We start from the raw sequence: 12,999 nt of genomic DNA on the forward strand, positions 1-12,999 counted from the left end.
GAGAGGTGGCGATCAGCGCTGATAGACGCGCTGAGAGGCAGGGCTGCGGCCGTTAGCCCTGCCTCAAGCAGGAAGCGCTCCCCGCACAGCACAGAGGGGATTTGGGGGGTAAAGGACCCCCATTCTGCCGCGGGATATTGGCGTTTTAGCAAGGACAAACATACCCCTGCTGAATATAAGGGGAAAAGCGAGTTTTATTCTCGCTTCAGACTCTCTTTAAATGTCAGAATGTAAATCAGGGAGAGGAAAGATTTTACAATGGGCAAACACTGACTAAATCATTTATACATCATTATTATAAAAATGAAGAAATGTTCTTTATTACATTATTTTCACTGGAGTTCCTCTTTAAGATCAGGTAAACACTTTTATTTACATAGATCTATACATGAGTGTTGCAGGAGGGAGGAATAAGGAAGAAAGGGGGACAGCTGGGAGCTATGCAGAGGGAATGCTGGGATTTGTAGTTACGTCATTATCTGATTAGCACAATTTTTCAAGACAGGTTCAAAGAAAAGAAAAAGCACGCAGTTGCCCATAGCAACCAGTGAGAGGGGCGTGTCTGTGGGCAGCAGGGAGCATGCTGGGACTTGTGGTCCCCGCAGCTGCTGCCTGCTACAGGTGAGGCTCCTCCAGCTGCTCCTCCTGCTTGTTGTGCTGTGTCAGCTGTGACGTGTTTCCGCTTCCGGTGCAGTCTGCTGCTCAGCCTACAGCCAAGATGGCGTCTCCGTTCCAGGAGTCGGAGGATCCCGGGAGTGACAGCGAGTTGCTGGCCTGCTCAGCCCGGGACGTGGCTCTGGTGAGTGTCCCTCCCGGGTGCAGGAGAGCCGAGTCCCCCCGAGCCAGGCGGCTGCAGAGCGGGGCCCACTGCCAATGCCCCTAACATGACATTACACTACCTGTATACCATATACAGTGCCCCCCCATACCCTACCTGTATACCATTACCCTCCATTCCCACCCAGTGCTCATAACATGACATTACCTGCCTGTGTACCATCCTATTACCTGGCTATACACTATATAGTGTCCCCATCCCCCACCCAGTGCCCATAACATGACATTACCTGCCTGTATCCCATCCTATTACCTGACTATACACTATATACAGTGTCCCCCCATATCCTGCCTGTATACAACTACCCTCCATCCCCCCACCCAGTGCCCCTAACATTACATTACCTGACTATACACTATATACAGTGTCCCCCCATACCCTGCCTGTATACAACTACCCTCCATCCCCCCACCCAGTGCCCCTAACATGACATTAACTGACTATACACTATATACAGTGTCCCCATCCCCCACCCAGCGCCCATAACATTACCTTCCTGTATACCATACCATTACCTGACTCCCTGTATACAGTGCCTCCACCCTCCTCCCCCTCCTCCCCCCCCATACCCTGCCTTTATACCATTACCCAGCACCCAGTGCCCATAACATTACATGACCTGCCTGTATAACATCCTATTACCTATAGGAAGGGAGGGTCCGCAACAGTGTCTCTTGAAATGCTCAGATTCTTTATTTAGGATGTATCCTCATATCAGTAAAAGCACAGCTGACATGTTTCGGGCCAAGCATTGCCCTTAATTATAGCTCTTTAGCTGAGCTTTTCAAGAGACACTGTTGCTGACCCTCCCTTCCTATTTGTTTACATTGTTTGGACTGAGCAACCAAGGGTCCAGCACTGTCTCCGACAGTCTGCAGTGTAGCGGTGTATTCCCTTCTTTTGAATCATCCTATTACCTGACTATACACTATATACAGTGCCCCCCCCCCAATATCCTGCCTGTATACCATCCCATTACCCAACTCCCCCCCCCCCCCCTACCCAGTGCCCATAACATTACCTTACCTGTATAACATCCTATTACCTGACTATACACTATATACAGTGTCCCCACCCAGTGCCTGTCTGTACTGTGTCCCCCCCCCATACCCAGCCTGTATACCATTACCCAGCTCCTCCCACCCAGTGCCCATAACATTACCTGCATGACATACCATTACCTGACTATACTCTATATACAGTGTCCCCATCCCCCACCCAGTGCCTGCCTCTACATCCCTCTACCATTATATTACCTGCCTGTATAGCATTATCCAACCCCACACCCCCCACCCAGTGCCTGGCTCTGTACCAGAGGTGCCCACACTTTTTCAGCTTGTGAGCTACTTTAAAAAAGAATTAGCAAGTTAAAATGGTCTACCGATGTACGATCTTAGGAGAACACTTGTATATACAGAATGGTATATGTAGTGGGGTCGGGATCTACCATGAAGTCCTTCGTGATCTACCAGTAGATCGCGGTGTACCTAATGGGCACACCTGCTCTTCACCATACCATAACATTGTACTGTGCCCCCATTCCCCACCCAATGCCTGGAAACCATTACATACCATCCCATACCATTACCGAACTACCCACCTATCCTATCTACAAAAAACAGCAAACCAACCAGTATATTGCTGCACACTGTTAGTATAAAGAAGTACACTGCAAAAATAGTATGGTAATTCAAAAAAGTATAAATCTTTATTATTAATCTCTAAAAAGGATTATGCTATTAGCACATATCAGTGATAGCTATGGTCTGAATTCCCCACCCCCTTAATAAAACCCGCTATATCCCGACCACAGTGGTACTTCCTAGACTCTCCAATCGAAAAACGTGAGGTGTCCTGAACCACAAATAAGTAATCAATGTAGCCAGGTAAAAAAAAAAATATATATATACACTCACAGAAGTAGAATACAAAAATGGAGACCAATGTGATTGAAACATAAGCGAACGCCATCATAGAGCAAATCTAATATCTGCATGGTTACACTGTGGGATCCCGGGCTGTCTACATAAGACCATAACTATATATCCCCCCCCCCCCCCCCCGCTTAGCTGCTACAGAGATATGCTTCAAAAAATATTTTTTAAGACTATAGTCTCATAAACACAATCCAGATCCAGAACTTCAGATGTATGATAAATAGTATAGGCATATGGTAATATCTTCACTGTAGCAACAGGGATAAGCAACAGCAACCACAAAAGCAGTCCACTTTAATTATTCAGCAGTATATGGTAATCTTCATATCATAGCCTTAGACTGTAATATCCTCTTCATGCACAGCACACAGTAAGCTTGCTATGAAAGTTCATCATCTATATGAACATCATAGAATAGGCTCTGTTCACATACAAGAGAGTATCATTAATAGGATGATTGTTGATAAACTTTGTTCCCTGTCCACTGGCAACAGAGATTCCTCAGCAGGCAGTTATCCGCGATTAGTTCATCATTGCATAGTATGTTTCTATACTTATTGTTCCTTTAGCAGACTTGCTGCGCTTTACACCAGTGTAACAGTCGCTGGGCCCAGGCTGCTTGTAGTACTCCACAGTGCGTTTTACCATGCTGACATGGCGGCTCGGCGTTCAGCTATATGCGTGAGCTGCGTTGATCCTACCATTACCTGCTTGTATACAGTTACATTACCTGACACCCCCCCCCCCCCCATATACAGTGTCCCCATCCCCCACCCAGTGCCTTGCTCTACACCCCTATACCATTGTATTGATGAAACCCCTGGGGCTCTCCCCCCCCCCCCCCTCCTAATGTAAATGTCCCTTGTGAATGGTGTAAATGTATACATTACCTCTCCGCAGCCTCCGCTTGTCCTCGATGGCTTCTGGGATTCTGTCTCTGAATACATTCACGCCTTCCTAGTAAGGGCGCGCGTGTGAAGTCAACAGAAATAGGGGCATTGAATTGTGAGGTAGGAATATTACCATGAAGGAGGCGATTGCACTGAGACAGACAGGGACGTGAGCTGTTAAATCCGAGTCAGGTGCTGAAAGGTAGATTTGGGTATCTTCAGCATATAGGTGATATTGGAAGCAGAGTTGTGCTCACGAGTCCCGAAGGACTTGAATTTGTGATTCAAATGAGGCTTAATTGCCTCTGTTGGGAGAGAGGGGGTTACTTACACATAAGTATTGCCATAGTGATGGGTTTCATTGGATATGATTTGTGTATATAAACATATGTGTGCACATTTCTTGCTATATTCCTACTTTTTATAGCTTGGGCTTTTTTGTTGATTCATTATATTTTTTTATTAATTTTTCATTTTTTCTTTGTATAAAACATATGACGTTGAGCTGTGATCCGGTGCGCGTTCTCCCCCTCCCCCCTTGCTCGCCGACAGTGGGACGCTGCACTTCCTATTTGCGCTCCACTGTGGGATACATGACGTAATCACGTTTGCCTCTATGCGCTTTGATGCGCTGGATGGCGTGTGACGTCGCGCGCCGTGTACCAGCCGCCTTTGCGGCTGATGAGGCGGGTCACGAGGGCCGGGGAGGCGTGCCTGGAGGATTTAAATGTCCGCATTAGTTATATGCGGACAGAGACTAAGGACGCTATCCTTGAAGAGGCCGTCATTGGTAACGGCGAAACATGTCGGTATATACGCGTCCACCTGTGGACACTACCCCAGGAGCCTTCCTGTAACCAAGGGATTTTCCATCTATCTGGATTTACTCACGCAGGATGGTAATTATGTACTGTTTGCTATGCAGCTCCATGATCTGCATGGAACTATGCAGCCAATTTAATTACGCTAACCCAGCCACCTTCGCTTTGCTGCTCAAAGAACTGTTGATATATGCTGCTGACATGGCTACTCCACTGAGTTGCATATGAACTATCTGCACTGTGCTTGATGGCATTGCTTCTGCTTTGTGCTTCACCCCTGTGTTCCATCTTTATCTGTGATTTATACCCAAGCAAGTGACGCGGTTTCCACGGATTTGTGGATGTTTTCCCCAGGACTGCGATTGGGTCCAGGACCACTTTATCTACAGCGATCCTTACAGCGCATTCAAGCAGAGGTTTGGGCATCAATTTACATCATTTCAGATTATAAGGCTGCTTATCAATAGCCCAGACTTAGGCCTAGAGCTCTTGGTCCTTTGTACATCACTGGACTTTCTGGATTTATATAGGCACTTTCTATGATCATTTTGAACTTGCCTCTATCAATAGTGCAGCAGCACATTTTTCATTAATAGTATCACCATCCTGCTAGGTCTATAGGAACATCAATATGGATTAGGATTGGACTGCAGCCTCCCATCGAGCTACCTGGGATATTTATGCCCGCTTTTTATCTAATAAATGTTTGTCAGTTATTTATTGTCTTATGTATATTGATATTTTTGTGTATGTGGTTTTTCAAATTTCCTACTTGATTAATAAAAAATAATTTTTGCATGCACCCAAGAGTCAGTTCACCTTTTGTCCTATACCTACTATTTTGCTGACATGGTGCATGCAGAATTTTAATATAGTTGTCTTCTGATATAAGTTATACTGAGTCGTTCAGACTCTTAGATTATAGTTGTCTGTATCCTGTCTGGGTCTCCTCTTTGCAATACAATTACTTACCCATAAGTCCATCATCTTCAATGTGTCCCAAACTTCTTGCACGTGTCCTATGGGACGCGTTGCAAGACTCACTACCACGCACTTTCTCCTTCAAGCCGGAGGAAGTACGGTAGTGAGTCTTGCAGCGTGTCCCATAGGATGCATGCAAGACGTTTGGGACGCATAAAAGACAATGGACTTATGGGGAGGTAACCCCCTCTCTCCCAGCTGCACAGAGAGGGGGTTAAGCCTCATTTGAATCACGAATTCGAGTCCTTCGTGACTCGTGAGCACAACTCTGGAAGCCAAAAGAAATGATGATCTGACCAAGACCATAATTTTAGATAGAGAAAAGGAGAGCTCCGAGGACTGAGCCTTGGGGGACTTCAAAAATAAGGGGTTGTGGAGAGGTGGTGCTGCCGGAGTGAGCGACTGCAGGTTCTATCTGAGAGATCTAGGAGGATGAGAATAGAGTAGAGACCTTTAGATTTAGCAGTTCCAGGTCATTGGTTACTTTGATTAGGCCAGTTTTAGTTGAGTGGCTGGGGCTGACTCCAGATTGGTCATCAAACAGAAAATTACCATGCTTCTATACCATTACCTAACTCCCCACCTATCATACCATTACCTGTCTGTATACCATTACCTGTCTGTATACCATTACCTGATTCCCCACCTATCATACCATTACCTGTCTGTATACCATTACCTGATTCCCCACCTATCATACCATTACCTGTCTGTATACCATTACCTGACTCCCCACCTATCATACCATTACCTGTCTGTCTACCATTACCTAACTCCCCACCTATCATACCATTACCTGTCTGTATACCATTACCTGACTCCCCACCTATCATACCATTACCTGTCTGTCTACCATTACCTAACTCCCCACCTATCATACCATTACCTGTCTGTATACCATTACCTGTCTGCATACCATTACCTGACTCCCCACCTATCATACCATTACCTGTCTGCATACCATTACCTGACTCCCCACCTATCATACCATTACCTGTCTGTATACCATTACCTGACTCCCCACCTATCATACCATTACCTGTCTGTATACCATTACCTGACTCCCCACCTATCATACCATTACCTGTCTGTATACCATTACCTGACTCCCCACCTATCATACCATTACCTGTCTGTATACCATTACCTGACTCCCCACCTATCATACCATTTCCTGTCTGTATACCATTACCTGACTCCCCACCTATCATACCATTACCTGTCTGTATACCATTACCTGACTCCCCACCTATCATACCATTACCTGTCTGCATACCATTTCCTGACTCCCCACCTATCATACTATTACCTAACTCCCCACCTATCATACCATTACCTGTCTGTATACCATTACCTAACTCCCCACCTATCATACTATTACCTGTCTGTATACCATTACCTAACTCCCCACCTATCATACTATTACCTAACTCCCCACCTATCGTACCCTTACCTCTCTGTATACCATTACCTGACTCCCCACCTATCATACCATTACCTGTCTGCATACCATTACCTGACTCCCCACCTATCATACTATTACCTAACTCCCCACCTATCGTACCCTTACCTGTCTGCATACAATTACCTGACTCCCCACCTATCATACCATTACCTGTCTGTATACCATTACCTGACTCCCCACCTATCATACCATTACCTGACTCCCCACCTGTCATACCATTACCTGTCTGCATACCATTACCTGACTCCCCACCTATCATACCATTACCTGTCTGCATACCATTACCTGACTCCCCACCTATCATACCATTACCTGTCTGCATACCATTACCTGACTCCCCACCTATCATACCATTACCTGTCTGTATACCATTACCTGACTCCCCATATTAGAATTATTTAGTATTTATATAACTCCGACATCTTCCTCTGCGCTTTACAGAGTATATTGTCTTGTCACTTAATTGTCTCCGAGGGGATCACAATCTAATCCCTACAATAGTCATATGTATCATGTAGAGTATGCATCGTAGTCTAGGTGCTATTTAGGGGGGAGCCCACACATATACGGGAAGAACATACAAACTGTGTGCAGATAGTTCCCTGGATGGGATTAGCACCAAGGGACCCAGAGCTTCAAGGCGAGAATGCTATTTACTACGCCACCGTGCTGGCCATATACATTGTCCCCATAGCCCCACTCAATGCCTGTCTGTACTGCGTGTGCCACCATACTCTGCCTGTACACCATTACCCAACCCCATAGCTATCATACCATTACCTGTCTGTATACCATACCGTTACCCGATTCCTCATATACAGTGTGTCCCCATCCCCCCACCTAATGCCTGTCTATACTGAGTGTGCCTCCATACTCTGCCTGTACACCATTACCCAACCCCATACCTATCATACCATTACCTGTCTGTATACCATACCGTTACCCGATTCCTCATATACAGTGTGTCCCCATCCCCCTCCCAGTGCCTGTCTATACTGAGTGTGCCTCCATACTCTGCCTGTACACCATTACCCAACCCCATAGCTATCATACCATTACCTATCTGTATACCATACCGTTACCCGATTCCTCATATACAGTGTGTCCCGATCCCCCTCCCAGTGCCTGTCTGTACTGTGTGCTCCCCATAGCCCAAAACCCAGGTGGCATGAAAAAGTAGCCAGATGGGGCGAGATTAGAGAATGCAGGGGCGGTGCGTCTCTGCACAACTCTGCTTACAGCATAGGAGTATATGGCCGATGACAGCCGGGTGCTCACCAAAACTAGCCGGGTGGAGCACCCGGCTAAAAGAGCCTGGGGAGAACACTACCATTACATTACCCAACTCCCCACCCACCATACCATACCATTGCCCATCTCCCCACCCAATGCCTGGATACCATCCGATACCATTACATTACCTGACTCCTTCTATCCATACCATTACCTGCCTTTATACCATACCATTGCCATTATACAGGTTTATGCAGGGGTTGTATCGCATATACAGTCAGCGTAAAAGCTAGCGATATTCACGTGTACATGTAATAAAGGAGCAAAAAAAAAGTACGCTGGATATTGCCGCTAGTAGAAAATCGGTGAAATGATCTATATTTTACTACTTAATTCCTGTAGTAAAATGATCGATATTTTACTCCTTATGCTAGGTTTCCATTTATGCAAAAACGGGCCGATTCCTCAGCCACGAATTCGGATGGAATTTGGCGGCCTATAGAACTCTATGCAGAGCTTCCGAATTCGTGGCCTGGAAAAAATCTGTGGCCCTGCAGCATAATGCTCGCGTCACCCGTGCGAATCCCATAGCTGTGCATAGCGCGGCTAGAGAGATTCGGCTGCGAGACACCTCACAGCTGTGCCGGCATCGCGTCTCTCAAGACGCATGCCGCACACAAGTGGAAACGAGGCCTTAAAGTGGATCCGAGATAAACTTTTACTCATTGCATAATTGTGCTCCTTACATATAGTTCATAGGGCATTCCTCAAGCCAAATACTTTCTTTGTTTTTTTTTTTTTTGTTTTAATACCCTAATTCCCTATAAATTAAACAAGCCCCACCCACAGTTCCTCCAGCGCCTAGGCATTCTGAGTTCCATGTAGCAAGTGCTCATGGGAGCTCAGTCTGGGTAGGAGGAGACTTTTCCCGAAGGAGGAGGAGGCGGCATTACCAGCCAGAGATTTCAGAGGCATGGGGGGGGGGGGGGGGGGAAGGGAGTGGAGTTTTTACAGGCTGAGGGGTGGAGATACAGATCAGCTTGCCTGTGTGTAATGTGTCAAGCGGAACATGGCTGCCCTCATTGTATCACAGGAAGAAATATTCAAAAACTTTTGAGGCTGTTTGCATCTAGATTTGCTGTGTAAACTATCTATACTTTAGATAAGATATATAGACAAGTTACTTGTAGTTTTTCATCTCGGATCCGCTTTATTTCCGATAGTAAAATAACCCTTACGAGTTGTTTACAGGCAAAAATGAAAGCAAAAGTAGCACTAAAGGGGAATTCTTTAATAACTGTGAGCGTGACGAACACTAAATCAGAGTCATTGCTTAGAAATCAGAAAACCCCAGAGGAATTAGGTGGGGTTTTCCAGTCAAACAACCTTTGTTCCTGTAATTGCACAAGTTTCTTTGTTTCCTCTCATAGCAAATAAGATTCTGCCAGTCAGGTTGCCATGACAGCTAAGCACCAGCAGGTTATCGTTCGTCGTCGTTGGTAACACTTTACACTTTTCTGAATTATCCTCCATTGTGGGGAAACAGATAAGATGGAGTTCTATTGACAGCAGCCGAGAAGTCCAAAAAGTGCATCTAGCTGTACTTCTTCAGTTTAAATGAGGACTCCGGAGTAAATGTAAAAAGTAATACTTTTTCTGATGTTAGCTTGTGTTTTCCTGCATACATTGCAGAAAAGAGATTAGCATGGCCTCACTTCCTGTGTGCATTTTTTGTGCCCCTGTTGTTACCCAATGGAGGGCAAAATGCCAAACTGGTACCAACTATCGGTGTTTAGCTTTGTTAGCTGGGAATTAACTGTTTAATAAAGAGAACCCGTAACCAAGGATTGAACTTCATTAATTTCAGTAGCTGATACCCACTTTCCCAAAAAATAGCTATCTTTTCTCCAATAGATCATCAGGGTGGTTCTTTGTGGCTGATATTGTGGTGAAACCCCCTCCCACAGTGTGATGTCGGGGCCATGGTCCTGACAGTTTGCTCTCCGTGAACTTTGTTGCCTTGTGGGAAATAACAGCTGTTCACAACTGCCAAGCAAGCAGTGCACAGAAAGTGTTAACCTCCCGTGTTTACATATCAGCTCAGAACTCAGCAGACAGTTGACAGCTCAAATTACACTGGCTCATTTACTTTCTGAGGCCTGGTGCACACCGAGTGGTTTTTGAAGCGTTCTGCAAACACCTTCCGCCGGTGAAAATGCTTGGCTAATGTATTTTAATGGGATGGTGCACACCAGCGGTTTGAGGTTTTTAGCAAACCGCAAACGTGGGTCCTGCAGCACTTTTGCGGTTTGCAGAGGCGTTTTTGCCTCAATGTAAAGTATAGGAAAAGCTAAAACCGCCCTGGAAAACGCTAGATCAGAGCGGTTTTCCAGGTGTTTTTGTTGCAGTAGCTGTTTTAAGAAGTCTGCTACACAAAATCGCTCCCAAAAATGCTCTGCATGTTTAGAAAACCTCTGTAAACATGCCTAGAATTGCTCTGAAATCTGCTTCAAAATCCTCTAGCGTTTTGAGGATCTGCTAGAGGTGTTTTGGTGTGCACTGGGCCTGAGACGGAAGATTTAGACAGGCTGTTTTCTATAAACACATGCAGGGTGGATTTCTGTGTTTTCCATCTCTTGTGTAGGAGTCCAGATCTGCTTTAAACAATACCAGTTGCCTGGCAGTCCTGCTGATCCTTTGCCTCCATTACTTTTAGCCATAGACCCCCGATCAAGCAGGCAGCAGATCAGGTGTTTCTGCAAGATGCACGCCAGCACAGTGTAAACGGGCACTTAGCCTAATATAATCCTTTTCTGGGTACAGTTACACTATTATAAAATTGTTATAATTTGGCATGTGTAACAGGCCATTGCATTTTATAATTCTAAATGAAAGTTCACCTTCTCTTTTATAGGGTAAGTGTATTTTTAGTGCACTAAGCTGTTTCTACCAAGGCACCGGAGCAGCAATAAAAATAGCCATTGATATTGGATACCTCATTCTACCTCATCTGGTCACCCAGTCCCTCAATGCCTGCAGCGACCTTTAAACAAACCTGTGTCAGACCCTTTCCACTACCAACGTTTCGGACGTGGATCACTAAGCGCTAGGTACAGGCAACCTGCTGGAATCCGCTGCGACAGTTTCCATCCATTTGTTTGCAGCAGAGTTTTCCCTGAACGCAGGTGTCCTGACACTTTTTTTTTTTTGCGTAGGAAAATTGCAGCGCACACGCACCGCTATGCGATTATCTCCATGTATTATTTTTTGTTATCTCCAGCGCAAATGCAAGATGTACTGCAATCGCATCGTCCATCTGTTGGGTCGTAGCCCGATCACGGCAGAATGTGGTACTGGAAATTAGAAATGAATGCTATCGCATTGCAGTGCGATTGTTTTTAAGTGGAAATGGTCCCTTACTCCAGGTTAATGTGCTTCATATGCTTAAAGAGGAACTCCAGTGAAAATAATGTAATAAAAAAAGTGCTTCATTTTTACAATAATTATGTATAAATGATTTAGCCAGTTTTTGCCTATTGTAAAATCTTTTAAATCTCTGATTTACATTCTGACATTTATTACATGGTGACATTTTTACTTTTGGCAGGTGATGTAGCTGCTGCATGTTTTTTTGGAAGTTGGAAACAGCTGTAAACAGCTATTTCCCACAATGCAACAGGATTCCCAGACAGGAAACTGCCAAGAGTATGTACTCAGAATTTCTTTGTGGGAGGGGTTTCACCACAATATCAGCCATACAGCGCCCCCTGATGGTCTGTTTGTGAAAAGGAATAGATTTCTCATGTAAAAGGGGGTATCAGCTACTGATTGGGATAAAGTTCAATTCTTGGTCAGAGTAAACAACAAGTGACACCCATGCTAACCTAGAAATAAAAAACACATATGTAAGTAGATAAATGCTAGTTCTACTTACATAATAGATGTATTGCACTGTCCACGTTATGATTCCTGTGAATTTCATAAAAAGCAGAGAATCCTATTCTGGCCAGTTTCCATCTTGGTTACCTTTGACCTCCTGACCTTTCCTCTCTCTTTTTTCTCCTCTTGCTAATTGTGTATTCATTAGCTGCCCTCCTCCCACAGTCTTCAGACACTCCCACTGAGGTGTACACTAGGAAGTGCACTGTCTTATGTTATTAGGAGGGGGAAGTAAAGAGAAAAGGAGGAATATATTATGGGAAAAAAGACCCTCAGCATGCAACTGTTTGGCAATGGCAATTAAAGGGCCAGTGCTCCTAAAGTATGTGATAACTCCATACCATAACAGCAGAAAAAGTTTTGGAAATGTTTAATGCAGGATTAGCATCTTTATCACTTAACTAGTAAAAAGGCCCACCAGTTAAAGAAGTATTGCCACCTTAAAAATCAAATTTCAACAGCAACTGGTCTGAGTGTATTAAGTGATAAAGATGCTAATCCTGCATTCAAAACTTGCAAAACTTTTTCTGCTGTTATGGTTTGGAGTTATCACATACTTTAAGAGCACTGGCCTTAGTGCCAAAGAGTTGAATGCTGGGAGTTCTTTTTATCTATAATATATTCCTCCTCTTACATTTATTTACCTCCCTAGCTGCTTATCAGAAACACCCTCTGATTACTTGTGTTTACAAGCAAGGCTGAGGTGACTCAGTGATTGGAGGATAAGACAGTGCAGTTCCTAGTATACACCTCAGTGGGAGTGTCTGAAGACTCTGGGAGGAGGGCAGCTAATGAATACACAATGAGCAAGAGAAGGGAGGGGGAAAACAACAGTCAGGGAGGATATGATGTCAGCATTAGCTTGGCAAGATGGCCACTGCCTAGAATAGGATTT

The 12,999-nt window shown here is 44.8% G+C and overlaps 1 protein-coding gene across 2 annotated transcripts in view; it reads left to right on the top strand.

Annotated features, from left to right (window-relative positions):
• Positions 1-678: 678 nt before the first annotated feature.
• Positions 679-12,999, top strand: part of UBR2 (ubiquitin protein ligase E3 component n-recognin 2) — a 153,317-nt gene continuing 140,996 nt past the window's right edge. For both annotated transcript variants that reach the window (XM_068232986.1, XM_068232985.1), the window contains exon 1: positions 679-799. In XM_068232986.1, the coding sequence (XP_068089087.1) occupies positions 719-799 (81 nt within the window). In that variant the 5' untranslated portion in view covers positions 679-718. The remainder of the gene's footprint in view (positions 800-12,999) is intronic.

This window comes from Hyperolius riggenbachi, chromosome 4 (genome assembly GCF_040937935.1).
Source record: "Hyperolius riggenbachi isolate aHypRig1 chromosome 4, aHypRig1.pri, whole genome shotgun sequence".
Classification (NCBI taxonomy): domain Eukaryota; kingdom Metazoa; phylum Chordata; class Amphibia; order Anura; family Hyperoliidae; genus Hyperolius; species Hyperolius riggenbachi.